The sequence below is a fragment of the Maniola jurtina genome, chromosome 9 (assembly GCF_905333055.1).
Source record: "Maniola jurtina chromosome 9, ilManJurt1.1, whole genome shotgun sequence".
Taxonomy (NCBI): domain Eukaryota; kingdom Metazoa; phylum Arthropoda; class Insecta; order Lepidoptera; family Nymphalidae; genus Maniola; species Maniola jurtina.
Window position 1 is genome coordinate 4,713,660 of NC_060037.1, and position 18,105 is coordinate 4,731,764.

Here is an 18,105-nt window from a genome sequence, read left to right on the forward strand (position 1 = left end):
TATAACTTATCTTACTTTGAAAATTGAAACACATTTTAATTTTTTTTCTATGATGTAACCACAAATTCACGGTTTTCGGATTTATTCCTTTACTTATGCTATAAGACCTACCTACCTGCCAAACATTATTCTAGGTTAACGGGAAGTACCCTATAGGTTTTCTTGACTGACACGACGGACAGACGGACAGACAGACAGACAGCAAAGTGATCCTATAAGGGTTCCGTTTTTCCTTTTGAGGTACGGAACCCTAAAAAGGGTAAAATAGGGTGCTATTCTAGCCCTACGACACGGCGTATAGTGTCACTGCGTATAGCGTATGACGTTGCTCTGTCGCGTCGCGGCATCGTTGACGCGACAGACGCCCGCCTCGAAAGTCCACCTTTAATTATTCTAATCCGGTTCTGGTTGAATGAGTTGTTGTTGTACAAAACAAATAGTACCTAACGATATAATAATATATAGAGTAATACCTCAATATTGCTCATAAGCAAGCTTAATAAAATGAAATACTTTAATGTAGTAGATGTATCAGAATGAAAATGGATTTTGTAAATACTAAAATTTATTTGTAAAATACAACCATACGTTAAATGGCAATGTGTCGATGTTATACACCTATGATAAAATAAATAAATAAATGCCTAAACATTGTCGACTATTTTTTAAGAGCACATAGTTATTTCTGTACACCTATAATATAGTTGCAGAATGCATATCATTGGATATTGTATGGCATTATTGGATGAATTATCTTTTTGCCTACAACATAGGTATTGGTGATCTAGTTAGTTACCTACTTATTTATCAAAATTTTTGAGTAAGTTGATGCAATTTATCTAAAATTACCTAGCTGATCCCTGGGCATGCATAAAGTGTCATCTGTAACTATTGAATGTTGATGGTACCTATTAGTTATGTCAGAAGCCTTCCCCCTCACAAGTCCCAACAACAACTCTACAAAGCCTCAACTCAATCGGATGAATGATGCTCTAATGCATAATATTATGTAATGGACTGATAAACAGACAATCTTAACAACCTAAGACAAGCTGATGTTTGGCTAATTTGTTTATATGCAGTTAGGTCTTTTAAATCTCCATGGGACCCTTTCATTTTCTAGAATAAAAAGTATCTTAAATCAGTCTATGGGATGCTAACTATACCCTTGTGCCATATTATAATAAATTCAAGATCAGTTCAGTGGTTGAACCACGAAAACGTAACAGATAAACAGATACTTTCACACACCTCATTGTAAGGTTAGCCCTTAGTATTACCTAAATTTAATTGTAAGTGGCAAGTAATTACATACCTAGGTAGGTACCTAGTCATTTGAATTATTCGTATTCTTATTATAATCTTCATTGCGCAACATTATTGACCTTGTGGCAAGGAATATTAAAATGGAATATAATGGCAATAAATGGAAGGAATGCTACTCTCTGTGCCGTGTGTAGCTATAAATACTGAACAATCCATATCCATAATATTGTGAAGTTAAGCACGTTTGTATTAAATTTAATCGTCATCATCACAACCGATGGCATCCACCGTCCACTCCTGGCATACACCTTGACATACCTAGGTCTTTTCGTATTTTCACTCTTGTAGGGATTTTAGTTTTTCACTTACGGTCAACACAAAACTAAAAAGCTACCTTTCATGTATTGTAATTTCAAAATAAAGAATTTTATGTTTATAAAAATGTATCAACTCTCAGCAAAAACAGAAAAGTAAAAGGAGTTAATAGGTATACAAGATAAAACTGAAATCCGCGCCAAAATAGAGACCACAGACAAATAACCAAAAGCATGCAATCCCGTTCAACTAACAGCCTTCTCGACCATGGTTTCGACCCAAACAACTTGGTCCAACATTGGCCAAATAACGTCAGTCCTACCAACATAAATAAGTGTGTAATTTTCCGGTAATTGAATCGTAAGAACGGGCGTCACTATTGGACTAGATGAGAATGTCTTTGTTCATTCCAGTGTTGCCAATTTAGCGACTTAATCGCTAGATTTGACGTCTTTCCCCTTTTCCCAGCGACATTTGATCAGTTTTTTACCAATGAATCACGGTCTTACAGATATCTTGTATCCCCGAAAATGAGGCCAACTTGCTTCTAAAAGTCAGTTCCTAGATGTTTTTAAATTTATCCTTGGGATGATTGATTGATGATGTAATTATGGTCCAAAAACTATAACTATGGTCAACGTATTATATTCAAGTTAGCAGCTATGTTAATTCAAAATGAAACTTACAACCTAATTTTTTACTCTCACATTTATTTATTTTTCCTAATTAATTTTACACTCGTTTTTATTTTTCTATTAAGTCTTGCAGTTAGAAAACGTAATTTTCTTAAGAATTGGTTTCCTATTCTGATTTCAGTTACTTCTATAATGACTTGTAACTTTTTCAACACTTGATGACATCTGGCGACTTTTCAAAGGCGTCATAGCGACCTGTGATAGCGACAAACAGTTTTAAAGAATTGGCAACACTGGTTCATTCTCATCACAGACCCAGAAATCCAAAGATTCTCATTTTTCAGTCGGTGGGGCAAATCAGTGTGAGGCGTTTGTGCGTTAAAAATCATTTTAACTAAAATAACTAACATTTAGACATGAGATAAACTGTGAACGTGAAAAATAACTCATTAAACAATATTATAACAAAAAATTATACATAGTAATACACAAATAGATATTTCTGGGCAATGCAGTCGCTGCTATCCAGGAGGTATTTTGATTTATAATAAATTTAAAAGTGTGATTTACTGATTTGAATCATTGGAAATGGGGAAGTTGTTGAGTCTTTTGGCTAGAGACGATTCAAACTGTTGTTCGTCGCCTCGCTACGATATATTTTTGGATTTTGAGAACGCCGCGCCTACGGACACGGAGCGCGATGTTTACGAGGAGGTGCAACGAGTGCTTTTGGATTCTGACAAGATATTGGAGGAAATCCAGTGCTATAAGGGCGCTGGGAAGGAGATAAGGGAAGCTATAGCCGACCCGTCGACGATAACGCAGGAGCGGGCTTGGCGAGCTGTGAAACCGTTGGTGGACAAGTTGCTTAGATTCTACAACCATTCATTGGAACTTCAGCGGGTGAGTTTGAATATTTTTGTATTAGAGCTGATGCTCACGATTTTGTCTGCGTCTCCTGGGTTTTCTGGGATAAAATTATATTTCTTCAAGATATAAGCTACCCCCTTACCAAATATCAAGTTCGGTTTTGCGGTTGAGCCGTGAAAAGATATAGATCGACAGATAGAAATACACTCAAATTTACACACTACTAGATGATGCCTGCAACTTCATCTTAGTGTGTTTAATTACTTGGTTTATTAAAAATGCTGTGGGAAGTGGGAACTCTTCAGCTTTCCAGGATAAATGTAGCCTTTGCCCATCTAAACTTCTAAAGGATGCAATAGCTGCAAATGTCCTTAAGGGGAGAATTGGTTAAATGGATAGACTGTGGGAAAGTAGCAGACAGATACACTTTCACATTTACCCTTATTAAATAGGTATAATTATGTAAAAAATGAAATAAGTTCTAATTTATTCAATGCATAGCATATTTATAGCATGTGTTTTAAATGTGATATTGTTATCATAAGGATGTTTTATCCTTATCAGGGATGATTAATAAAGTCACAAGTGAAGATAACACTCTTCAGAGATAGGCTGTTATCACATTCAAATGTTACCAACTTCCTGACACATTGTTAATTGTTGCTATTTAGGATCCATCATCATTTCGTGCAGTCTTCAAAACTAAGTTTAGCATTCATCATCTAAAAAGCTTCTGTATCTAAAGCCACCTCTTTTAACTTCGGGTAACTAAGTCCTGTCCATCCCCTTATATTGTCCAAACATTTGCGTCTTTTGCCTTCAATTCTATCTTCCAACCTAATCTTGGAAATGATAATAATTGGGTTATGCTCTTTGTAAATGTTCAAAGAAAGCGAACTTCCTTCTTATATTAGTAGACATAAGTTCTCTCTTTATGGACCAATTTCAGTACCTTAGAGTTTAGTTTAAAGTTGATCCAGGTTATCTCGAGCATTCTCTTTTAGATCCACATTTCCAAAGCTTGCAGGCAGTTAGTTGCATCCTTTTTAATTAACCACCCAATTTTCACAACTACATATTACCACTGTTTTACTTACCACATCTTAGTATTTTGAAAATGCAGCATTTAGCTGATAGTATTATTCATCATTTTTAGAGTTCCATAATAGGGTAGGGAAATGTTTCCAGCGTGATCCCACCAAATTACTCACCACATTTTTTAGTTTGTACATCCTCTTCCAGGTTAGTCCTTTTTCATCTTGGACTGCTTCATCACTTACCACCATGTGAGATTGCAGTCAAGGGCTAACTTGTATCTAAATTCTAAATTAAAAAAACATCAATTAACTACTTACTTACCATTTAGTATTTATTTAAGAATACTTTACAAATGCCATATTTAGTTGATATTATTTGTGTTGTATTATTCTTCATTTTCCAAGATCACTCTTGGAAAGGCCTATGTCCAGCAGTGGACGCATACAAGCAGATGAAATGGAATGGAATAAGCAAATTCATCATATTTAGGATTCCGTACCCAAAGAGTACCAATGGAAGCCCAAAAACCGAGAAGCCAAAAGCCCGAAAATATCACCGTACTCGTAAAAAACTACATACTGTCAAAATATATAAAATAAATATTATTTTCAAAGGTGTGTGCAGTCTGCCAGTCAGCACTTGGCCAGAGTGCTGGATTATGACCAAAAGCAAATGATTATGATAATCACAATGATGATGTCTTATGATTTGAATGATTAAGGTAAAAAACTGGTCAGGTGCGAATCGAACTCGCACATGAAGCATTCCTTACCATCATACAAGAAATACCACTTTTTGATTTTCATGGCGGTCATTTTAATAGAAATTCTGTGAGAATTTCAACTCTCTACCTATACGGTTCACGAGATACAGCCCGCTGACAGACCGACGCGCGACGGACGAATAGCGGCGTCTCCGAGGCTTAGTAATAGGGTCCCGTTGCTAAACTTTGGGTACGGACTACGGAACCATACAAATTTTTACCAAATTCTTCCTGAATAATAAGACCATTAAGTACCTAGGTACGTGTAATATTACGACTTACGAGAAGCAAACCAAGCCAAAAATCGTTAAAATGCAAGTGAGCAAGGTAGATATGTAGCTACTTATCTAACTATGTAACTATTCTGACCAGCTGCAACAGCGGTCGCAATGCAGCTGTGATGGTTCTTCCGTCCTGTATATACTGAGTATATAATATACTCAGTAATATACTCAGTATGTAGATAATACATGATATACTAGCCTGTGACTTCGTTCCCGTGTATATAGGTTTTTAAAAAACCCGTGGGAACTCATTGTTTTTCCGGGTTAAAGAGTAGCCTATATGTTATTTCAGGGTATAATCTATGTCCATTCCAAACAGCAAAATCAGTCCAGTAGTTTTTGCGTGAAAGAGTAACTTAACATCCATACATCTATACATCCATACATACATAAAATCTTTCGCGTTTATAATATAGGTACACATGATGATATACTATATACCTACAGGTGACCGGTAAAATGTGAGGGGATGCAAGAAAGGTCAAATGCTGTAATTAATGATCCCTAAATACCTACCTTTTTGCGAAAATGGCTTGTTTTTCACTTCTATGTAGGTAGATAGCGGACATCTCAACTAAAAATAGTTACTTACTAATATATCCTCGTAATTCAAAGTAATTTTTAATACTTAAATATTTATTTATTACTATTTTATAAGTAATTTTATTAAAGTGGAGTGTAAACCTACCTACACTAAAAAGAAATTGAACAGCCTCGCACCTACCTTTTTGCATTCTACGTGGTCTTAAACATCAATAGGTCCTCATGGATAAGTGAATTGGCACAAGCAAATTCGCAAGTGTAGGTAATAGGTAAACTAAACGCAACGTCGAGCATTGCTATTGCTCTAGATAATAATATTGTTCTTCAAGCATGTACCTACCTATATGCGATGTATGGACCCGGCAGTCACGCGAAGCTTATAAAAAATCGTTTAAAGAAACGAGTGCTGCATAAGATCGCCATCTTCTGTACCGTAGCGGCCGCAATGCAGATACAATGGGACTTGGAAGTGTTAACTAACCTTTTCCCGTCACGATTTAAAAATACAAAAGATTTTTATTTCGAGTACAGGATTGCATTTTGCACTGTTGCTTTTATAGTTCGTACGTGGCGAATACTAAAACTTAGCTTATGAATATGCATGTGCCTACCTGCTTATGTATTTTGGAACGATGATAATTTAGGTCATATGGAATTTAGAAAATGCCCGTCGTTTCATCGAAATTTATGTGGGGTTATTTGTGAAACAGTGATTCGGTTTTACGTAAAACTAAATAGGTATTATTCCACAAGGACCATTGTATAAAACAGCATTGCTTTTAGGCCTATCAGAATCAAGTAATTTAGGTCAAAGAAAAATCTAGTGGAATTCTATCATCATCATTGTCAACCTATAGACAGCCTTTGCTGGACATGACTCTCTTGTAGGGACTTTCACACACCACCTCTGAATCTAGCCGCTCCGCGAAGAAATCAGGAGGTCCGTAGAAAAACCAGGGTAGCCGACAAAGCTCAACGGGTTACGAAGCTGAAGTGGCAATGGGTGGGGCACATAGTTCGAAAATCCGATAATTAGACCTTGGGGTCCCTAGGTGCTAGAACACTGTCACACTGGAAAACGCAGAGTTGGCAGAACCTCCTACTAGGTGGAAAGACGATATCAAACGAGTAGAATTCCGCTGCAATGTAGTAACACACTGAAATTTTAGGAAAGCCATAGTAATCTGCGCTGACAAAATGCTCGAAGAAAATTTTCGCGCATGATTTTGCGTTATCCTATTTCGGTATGCCTTATGTTTTGCGCACAACAGAATTAGCTCCAATCTAAAAAGATTTATTCAAACAATATTCTACTCATTTAGAGACAAACGAGTCATATTGCACCTATATGTAGATCTGAATAATCACACTGTCCCGTGCTTGGCTGCGCGACAATCATTCAATCAAGCACGTTAAACACGAGCAGAAGCCGCATGAGAATTTAAAATAACATCCCGGCATATCCTTTGGGACCAATAAAAATGGTGCAAACGTAACTATTTTGCATTGGAAATTTTTCAAAGAACGGAAGATGGCGATTTTTGCTCGTACAGGACTTTTGCTATCGGGTTTTTGCATTCAACCATTGCATCGTCGTAATCATAGATCGACTCAATCGTTTCAAAAGCCGCCATGTGTCCTACCTAAAGACTTGTAATACTGAAAATTGAAACGTCTCTTGAGACGTCCCGAAGACCTAAACGCTTACTGAATTTTCAATATGTTGTCCAAAATAGACAAACTCAATCATTTCATAAGTCTTTATATGTCCTAGGTACCTAAAGACCGTACATACTGAAAATTGAAATATCTAAAATCGCCTGAGCATCACACAGATCCAAAACTCTAACGGCTTTTCAATATTTTATCCATATTACAAAAGCACACAAAATGCTTTTATATATTAAGAAATACTCTGGTTAGCGGAAAGGTACTTAATATCTCTGCAGATAACAATAAAGAGAGGTTTTTCATAATGTAAAAGAGTCGCAACCGCGATCACATCTCATACATAAATAGCCGTGCATAATAATAACATTTTCTTTGAAGCCTTCTAAATAATTGTAATAGGTGAGATAACGTGGTTTTATTATAAGTAAACGACCATACTGTACACACTGTTTATCTTAAAAATTCCCTTGAAAATATGCAATCTCGCGATAAGAGAATCTTATACGACCATAATACCCACGTAAATGCTAATATTTTAGAAATTGTGGTGATTCTATTAAGCAATCTAAATGTAGACAGTTATAGGGTTGTCTTAGATTTAGGATCAAACACCAAGTTTAGATGGTTGAAATCTAGTGACCGCATGCTATCAAGTGGAGACGCGTGGCCTGGATACGATCATTCTGATGAGAAAATAGGAGAGAAAAAGAGAAGAAAAGGAGATCTATAGGCTCAGTATGAAGTAATGCAATGTGTTTTCGTCCACACCTGGAAGACTCCATGGAAAGTTATTTTAGTCCGTGTGAGTCAAACACATCCGGTCAGCAGGCAGTTTTTTCCTTCCCCAAAGAAAAAAACCGGTCAATTGCGAGTTGGACTCGGACACGAAAGGTTCCGTAGTCCGTACCATCATACAAGATGATTTGTATGACGGCCATTTTGAAATTCGTCCATTCTTGCTATCTTGGTTCTTAATTATTTGTTAAATTATGTGAAAATTCAATTCTCTAGTCTCTACCTATTACGGTTCATGGGATACAGACCGCTGACAGATAGACAGACAGACGCACGGCCAGCGGGGGCTTATTTATTGGCACGCTTTAGGTACCTATGGAACCTTAAAAAAGGAGTATCTGTAAGTAACGTTCTGTCTTCTGTTTCACATGATCCATTTCTTGAAAATATTTCACTTACTATAGGCACAGTTTTAAGATAATTTATGCTCGTTAATTTATTTATAGTTACTGTTACAGGAAACACTATACGTGTTAACTTAATTGTAATGATAGCATTTTCCCTATAAAGGCTAATATAAAGCGGCAATTATCGTTTTCCATCATTTGTCAGCCGTGACTAAGTCTGTGGCGGAATTCTTGCGCTGCATGAATAAGAAAATGTCTATACGTAAATAATAAATAAATATGACTGACCGATTAGTATAATATATGTTACATAATAATCAAGCGAATGTCGGTAACAAAATAAAATTGGCTTGATTATGCGGATGTAGTTATTAGACCAGTTAATCGAACTTGTCAGTAAAGTTGGCGTTAATCTGTAGTGATAGGCGATAATATTGCTGATTCTGTTGTCCGCAATCTGTAAACTATACTACATTGATGTTGGCAGCACCTCGTTCTCACGTCCGGTGCTGGTCGTTATGCTGTGGTCATGACGTCAGCGTCCCCTCCATGGAGACTGAAAAGAGGGCGCTAGGGCGACGATGTGGCGTGGAACGACAAGCGACACTTTCTGTTTGCGCTCCGACCGGTTTACATTGCATTATACGGGTTGATTTAACTATCTGAGAGTTTAATTGATAACATCAGAAGTGGGATGTAACTTACGCTTTGAGGAAAAATCGGTCGAAACGCAAACGTACTTTTTCCATCTAGAGGTCTTCAAGTGCCAGGACACCGTCGGCCGCGATGGAAACGTAATAAGGTATCTCGTAAAGATACCGAAACTGTGAGTACTTTGAATAATTATTAAATATTGAGTGAATATGGTTTAATATTATTCAATCTTATGCTCAAACTTTTGTATAGTCAGGTGAGATAATTCGTTACTAGACTCTAAGTTGAAGGTATCAGGTAAAAGTCTGGTACGATTTAATATTGCGTACAGTCTATAAGTGGCCCGCGTGGAAATAGTGATTGGTAAACGAAATTGTCTTTTATTTTTCAAATTTAAAGGAATGTGTTTGAAAAATGGTTAATTTTTAATTTGTTTGAATTTTATTTTGGAACAAAATGTTGAATTCACGGTTGTGTCAACTTTTTTTTTTTTTAGTTTCAAGTAGTCAACTATTAAAGTGGGTCAATTATTATAGTAGCATCAATAATATACGATAATAATTTAAAAACGAGTGACGATTGAGCTAGTTACTTACATAGAAGTTTTTATAGTAAAAATATTAAACACGTGGGTTGTTCACGTGACGAACAAGTTTAAATGTGATGGTGGTAGTGGTAAAAGTAATCAAAGAGTGTCATAGGTTAGTCAAACAAGTGAAATGTTAGCTCAGATATAAGTCATGATAACCAAACCCGAACTCGTATTGTAAGTAAATCTTACATAATAATATGTGGGGTAGGGTAAATCATAAAAAGTGTATATTTTCGACACATGTCATGAGGCATTCATAGATTCCGGAAGTAGTTGTCCGCGTATATCAGAATCGTTAGTAAAGGAATTTCAGTTTAAAACATTTATGTCTCAATAAAGAGCAGAAAAGTCCTTTTAGATATCAGGAATTACAGCTATTTACATTTACAATGGTAGGTACTTACGCACATGATATCAAATGTCATATTCTAGTACTTCGTATCTACATTAAATAATTGTGTGGGTAAGTAATAATATCCATACGTTTACAATACTAGTTTTAGGGAAGAGATGTTTTCGTAATTGTTCTTCTTTTAAAGCATAATTGGGAGTATATAATCCTGTTATTATTTTCCTTATAAGAATACAAGTTTGAAGCGCGTACGAGTGACTTATATTTAGAATTTTCGTATCTTCATAGAGGTAATTCTTTATTTTTTCTTTATTTGCATTCATGTCTAACATCATAAAAAAATATATATACTTATAATATTACAACATGAAGCCCCGCTAGGGCGTTGCAAAGTACAACATAGGTAAATAATTAAAGGTAATATTACAATTCTATTAATTGCCAAACAATTACGAAATTATGAAATACGAATAACAAAAATTATGAATTAATTATATGGGAGCTTTCAAATTATGTCCTACTATAATTAATTAGTCTTAAAAAAGGACTTACAAACAAAAAGTGCTTTACAAAGTTATTAAAATCTTCTTATATCGTATCATCGTATTATTGAGGTCTATTCATTCAAAAGTTCTTGCACACTGTAGTAACATTCTTGGATTAGCCATTTTTTAGTTTTGGTTAAATATTGTTTCTTTTGTTTCATCTATTATTATTATCATACTGGTTACTTAAAACAGTAAATATTTAAAAAGAGCCTTTGTTGCAGTTTTAAATAAGTACCTTACAGTTTTATCTTAGTGCTACCTACGTAAATAATTAATTAGATAGATAATAACTTTAAATTATTACAGTAAAGATTATTTACATATGAAGTTTTAGTTCTATTTTGTATATTCTGCGTGTCCATCGAAATTTCGACATAATATTCAATATAAAATATAATAGAAGAGAATAGAATAGAATAGACAAGACAAGACCAGACTAGACTAAAATATAATGTAATATAATAGAATAGATTATAATTCAAGTAAACTTGCAAATGCTTTTGAATCGTCAAAATAATTTACCATACATTCAATATGAAGTTTGACTAGAGCGTTATAATATTAGGGCGTACTTTTGGTATGCAAGATGAATAATTCTACGTAAGGTTTATTTTTAAAGATAAAGCCGAAGGTCTTTTTTGTTGATACAAGGGATTTTAAGCAGAATTGCAAAATATTAACATTTCTTTGATTCTATTTTTACGTTAAAGGTATCTACCTATTGACTAGGGAGTAATAACTTGCTCGGACGGAATGTAACAGAGTGATCCGATTTGGTTTATCCTCGAGAAGAGTACTGTAATAGTAGTAGACTCGTATACACATTGACCTCTGAAAGCATTTTAGCTATTTTTTTTGTCCATCCAAACATAAAACCGTTTTGTATACATACACAAGTCAATTAGGTTGAACTAGTACGAAGGTAAAAGGATTGTACATTATATTATTTTAATAAAATAGACACAAACAGACTAGTATCGATGAAAGTAATATTTCTCTTCAGAGTTAGAACTATTGCCTGTATTGTCTGTTCACTTCAAAAGTTTCCTTGTATTTGTTAGGTACCTGCTTCAGAAACAAATAATAATTATTAATTACAGATTGTAGTGTGTATAATATGATAACGAAGCTTTATTTAGTTTGTAAAGTTATAGTAAGTACGTCATTAATAATGCAAATTGGAATAATATTGATATAAGTTTGTAGTTAATAATATTACAAATTATTAAGTACATATATTATAGTGGTATCTTGTGTGGACTCTTTTGGGTAAAAGCTGTGACATTTGCCTTGAGTAAAGAAACATTCTAGTCCAGATAGCTAAGTGGGTATTATTAATTTGGAAAATTCTCATTTAAAAGATTACAATAAGAGGGTAGACAAATACAATATTTTTATGCTCTCAGCTGCAATTCTGTGCTATAATCAGGACAGGCCGAAAATAATAAAGGCCGAAATTATTATTATTGTTTGATACTAGAGTAATTCATGAATTAAAATAGTTTGTGGGTTATAAGATTATATTTGGTGAATGGTGACCAACCATCGTAATTAATAATGCAGTGAACTAGTGAAATCATTAATATAACTGCAGTTAATATTGATTAGTTTAAAAAGTGATAATAATTATTTAAAGTTAACATTGATAGTACCAGCTTTACAATCAAATGATCTGGTTATAATAATAAAGCATTGATAGTTAAAATAAAATGGATAAGATTCTTATGAGATCAAATAACTTGTATTATGAACTAGGCACCAGTGATCCCTTGCTTTGATGCCCGGTAGATAAAGATAGTGTGGTGATTGCATACGTGGATGAATAGTGTCGGGGCACTGTGTGGGTACAAGATGCTATGGCATTGAGTATGTGTTAGAATTTAGTAAAGAACTTTGAGATTTAGTAAAGAGGTATGATCTGATTTTAATCGTGAGTGCTAATGCATTGATTCTTTAAAGAGTATTCATGGAGTATTAAAAACCGTGTTGGCAAGGCTATTTTGTGTATTATGTTGAGTAATCTATTCAAAATTAAGTATGTATAGCAACATAATTGATATAGCGAGCCGTGATAAAATTTTGGAAGGTTAATTAGTGGGAATATTGCACCATGGATATCACATTGGGATACGAAGCTTGAACTATGATAAAATATTAGAGGGTTAATTGGGAATATTGTACCATGAATATAAATTGGAAATTGATTTAAGAAATAAGACGCTTGAACTTGAAGTCGAACTTGGTACGTTTAAGTGAGCGAAATGCTCTTTAAGCGCAAGTGGTCTTCAAGTGGTCTTCTTCGATGCTTGGAACTTGAAGGCAACTTGATAGTCTTAAGTGAGCGAAATGCTCTTTGAGCGCAAGTTGTCTTCACCAACTTGGTACGCTGAAGTGAGCGAAATGCTCTTTAAGTGCAGGTGGTTTTCAACTATGACAAACTTGGTCTCCTAAGTGTGGCAAAGTCCCTTTAGGTGGAGTTGTCTAGTTGTTTAAGTTGCAAGCGAAGTATAATTGTAAAGTGTTAAATGGTAACGAATGTACAATATTCCTTAGGAACCTTACGAGTATGAAACTACGACAAACTTGGTCTCCTAAGTGTGGCAAAGTCCCTTTAGGTGGAGTTGTCTTGTTGATCAAGTTGCAAGCTATCGTATGATTGTTAAGTGATAAGTGACAATGAATGGGCAATATTCCTTGGGAAGTTAGGAAGGATCCTTAGAAGTATGTAATGTAAATGAGGTGTTAACGGTTGTCTATTTTGCAGTAACTTTATCCCGACTCGTGGGGTGCCCGGGGCGGGCACCATGCAGCATGGCCGTGTTGGCAGCACCTCGTTCTCACGTCCGGTGCTGGTCGTTATGCTGTGGTCATGACGTCAGCGTCCCCTCCATGGAGACTGAAAAGAGGGCGCTAGGGCGACGATGTGGCGTGGAACGACAAGCGACACTTTCTGTTTGCGCTCCGACCGGTTTACATTGCATTATACGGGTTGATTTAACTATCTGAGAGTTTAATTGATAACACAGGACAGGTCTAAATCCACTGCTATCCGCACGGAGCATTATGATTGGGATATCAATACATTTAGACTTAGAGTTTATGTACCTACAATAGAATTAACCACAATATCAAATTACCACAATCTATACAAATTGACAGATTTAGGACAGACAGATTTAGAACAATTTTAGCAACACATATTTTTTAAATTACGTTCATGACACAACGCTCTGAATAGTTTTGTTCTGAGGGTACATACTTAAGTAGGGTAGATATAGTAATATCTACCCTCATTATTTAAAATAACAAGATTTCTAAATTATACGCATTATTTTATATATTAGTTGTCATAATTTTGTAAGTATGTTTAAACGATCATAGACCTATGAATACTCTGTTTTATATAATCAACAAACTTAATCTACTTACTTACTTAATATGGAACAGCATTAAACGCCTTCGAATAGAATAATTGTAAATTGGTAGACCGTTGATTAAACTCTGTTCTAAGGTTTTCCATCTCTACTAAACTCGCATGATAGACAGAGAGGTAAAGTTGCTTAGTCAGATAGTCAATTTCCGAATGTATCAGTTAACAATGGTTTGCGTGTGCATACAATAGAGCCTTATTAAGACTTGCGTCGACCGAGCCACGTGCAATTTCAAAAGTTTATGATACAGATACGAGAGTTTACTATTCTTGTCTATGGTAAGGTTACATTTAAATATGGAACGTTTTATTATTACTCATACACTCGTATGGTCTCGTCGTAAAATATGGCTACATTCTTAATAGTAGCTTCTCTTTGAGACACAAGAATATAAAGTTCTCCAGTTATATTCTCGTTGTTGTAATGCTTTTAGATTGCAAGTAGGTATTATTATTTAGTTAGGCATCTATTTATACTTTATGCCTTTGTGGTGAAGTGGACAGGACAGGTGATTCAAACTAGTTAATTGGTACGACAGCTGATCTCATAGTATTTATATGACGAGACAGGCAGGTGTATTTAAGAGATATGCACCTTGAAACTACTTTGACCACAACTCTCAAACTTAAAACAAACTTAAACTTTTTGTTCGACCCACGCGCTTATGTTTCGTAATTTTTTTTTACGGAATGCCCTTCCTACCAAGAAGAACCAACTAGAAACTCGGCCATTTCTCTTTTTAAATATTCAATCTAGACAATACTATACCATGTATAAGAATACAAAACTTTATGATGGCTGAAGGAAGCAACGCAATAAATATGGCAACTAGTTCGAAGTACCGATAGATATGGGGATAATTCGCAAAAACAACTGGCACAAGAGAGAGATCTGTGGAGATCTAATTAAAGTTGACAAGAGGGAGAGAGATCTGTAGAGATCTAATACAAGTTGCCAGACTTGTGACCAGCAGCCTATTGCTTAAAACGACGATGATTAGTTATTGGGCCTAATCTATACTAATAAATAAAATTGGAGTGTCTGTCTGTAATTTCGAAATAACTACCTCATATTAAGGTCATATGGTTATTTGAACGATACCATAACTGAATCACACGTTTTTAAAATTTTTGTCTGTCTGTCTGTCTGTCTGTCTGTTTGAAAAGGCTAATCTTTGGAACGGCTGAACCGATTTTGACGGGACTTTCACAGGCAAGTAGAGGATTGACCAGGGCGTAACATAGGCTACTTTTTTAACCGACTTTCAAAAAGGGAGTTGTGTTTTTCTACCTATGTACACAGAAATCTCCGAGATTTCTGAACCAATTTGCGTCATTTCTTTTTTAATCGATAGAGGAACTTTGCGACATTGTTTCATAAAAAATTTGGAGTCCAACTCCTCAATCCTGATGCTGCAGGGGATCTGACCAATCCGCGCGGGCGAAGCTGCGGGCATCAGCTAGTTTTTTATATAAGGATATTTTGTCCTTGTGGGTTCAGGGTTTTTAATTATCTCGTACCTACATATCTATTAAATACAGCATTTATATATAACCACAAAACAAATAGTTAGAACTTAGGTTTAAATTGTCGGCCAGTTGATACGATGCACTGACCACTCGCGATCTAACCGCAATGTATGAAATCATAACAATGGCGTATCAAATTCAAACCTGGTTCTATTCATATTATGAAATGCGATGCTTCGAGTTGCAATGCAAACTAAAAGATATTACGCGTTTTCTCAAAACTGAATTAAGGTCGTCGGTTTGGTATCTTTTTTTTTATCATCTTTTGCTATTGCGAAAGGTGACATGAGGTTTGCGGTTAATGATGTCATCTGATGGTATTATGATACAATTTGCAATGGATTTATTTTATACTGTATGAATACATTTAAATAATTCAAGACTGCTCATTGCCAAAATCGCAATTGGTAAAATTGCTAGGATAGACCAAAAATTCGTTAGGCAGAAGCTGAAGGTTTGATTTTTGACTAACTACGCGTTCTACGAGTAGGTATTCCTGAGGATCGTTTAGAAATAGAAGTGCATAAAAAGATTTTTTTAATTTTATACTAAGTACTTCTTATACTAAACAAGCTTTTTGCTTTTGGATCGTTCGGAGTGCCCTTCCTACCGAGCCACTCGGCGGGTACTTTTTCAAAAAAATAATTTCGATGTTATGCCATATAGTAATTACATTGTGCCGGTGTTTAGACTATAGCATCTACAATACTTTGTCCTCATTTGCGATGAACTGTATTACTTGACGTTTCCGTGCAAACGTTGGACAAGAACCTCTAAGGTCAGAAATCAGAGATAGCTCGGTCAGCCAAATTAGACATGTCGCCATACTATTTTAGACTTGATCAATAAGATCAGCCATATCAGAAAATCAATACAATAAAACATAGGACCAGATCAGCTTAAACAGAAAGTAGTGTATGTCTTCTGTATGTTCTGAAAAGAAGCTCGGAGTTTAAAGTTGACGATCATAGATGTAGTTATCTAAGAGCGAAATCTGACCATATCAGTATCACCCTCATTGTAGATGAACTCGTAAATTCCAATTCCAAGATTATTCAGTACCAAATATTAATTCTGCGGACAATAGTCTGTTAACCAAATCGTTTTTTCAGGAACTTAGTTCAATGAACAGTAGTCAAAACACTACTTGCAAAAACGATGTAGGTACAAAATGTTTTACAATTAGAAAAACCTGTTAGAATTCACGCATTACATTTGCGTGACTTGAAAACAAATTACTCAAGCAAGTAATTGTTGAAAACCTGTTCTAACTCTAATATGTTTAATTGGCACTCTGAAAAATTCTTACGTTTTAATACCGAGAGAAAATTATGTGGAATTTCTTCACGTTAAAGTGATACCTCACTCATTTATAAAATGTGGTTTAAAATAACCAGTCGTTTAACTTTTGGACACTTTCTGATAGTTAAACTAATTAGTAAAGTTTCTTGGCATTTTTTAAAGACTAAAGTAATTTTTTTTTATAATATAAACGTTCAGAAATCGGCTAAAGATCTTTTGCTAAACTATGCTCTATATGAACGATGAGAACGCTTAGTTTCAAGAAAAAATAAATCAAAAGCTATTCATTGATACAAGGAAACTCTTCATTTACAGCTACATCGTCTACGTACCTATTGTATTAGTTATAAGTTATAACAAAAGCGCCTAGTTATATTTACTTCCACGTGTGATAAAAAGCATATGATAGCAAAAACATATACGAGTCTTCATGATCGTGATGTGGAACCAAATTAATGGTGCATGAGGAACGTTGCACTTGCAGAACTCTCCGAGAATTCCATACATAATGCAAAATTGAATTGCAAAACTATATAAGAACTATTATTGCATCACATTTATGAATAATATCACGATTCACAACATTCCTCCGCCGAAGAAATCCTGATTTTTTTTGTCATTGCAGGCAGTTTTGATCGATCAAGTTGGTCTAGGGATGCATCGAGATAACAAGGGAATCTTGCGATACCTGTTCGCCCGTATTTTAATAATGTAAGACATGTAAGCTATTAAGTCTTCTGAAACTGAGATTCTCTGAGGCATCCACTTGAGATTGAGATGGTTTCAGCTCCAAGATATGTATAAATGAAATGTGCACTTTTTGTACAATAAACTAACGAACAAATAATTTACTTCTAACATTTAATAAACTTTTCTGAAGAAACACACTGATCCTTTGGAAGAGTAAGTAACAATTGTTATAATCTTTAAGGGCTGTAGGCCTGCACGTATATCGTACTACAGTGCGCATAGGTGATAGCACACATACAAAATACGCCTTACCGACGTACGCGACCGACATCAGCTTAACACAAATCCAAGCCAATCATCAAGCAGCTGCTTTTGTACAGCGGGACTTACGAGCCATAGTTTCGTTAACGCAAGCGCATAATTTCATTTTGTTATCACCTTCTAGCTAAATTACTCCTCAAATCTTGCAACTAGATGACA

General features: G+C 35.2%; 1 protein-coding gene across 1 annotated transcript in view; it reads left to right on the forward strand.

Annotated features, from left to right (window-relative positions):
• The first annotated feature begins 2,529 nt into the window (after positions 1-2,529).
• LOC123868305 (CYFIP-related Rac1 interactor A) overlaps positions 2,530-18,105 on the forward strand; it is a 48,457-nt gene continuing 32,881 nt past the window's right edge. The window contains exon 1 of the mRNA XM_045910772.1: positions 2,530-3,119. Within this exon, the coding sequence (XP_045766728.1) occupies positions 2,805-3,119 (315 nt within the window). The 5' untranslated portion in view covers positions 2,530-2,804. The remainder of the gene's footprint in view (positions 3,120-18,105) is intronic.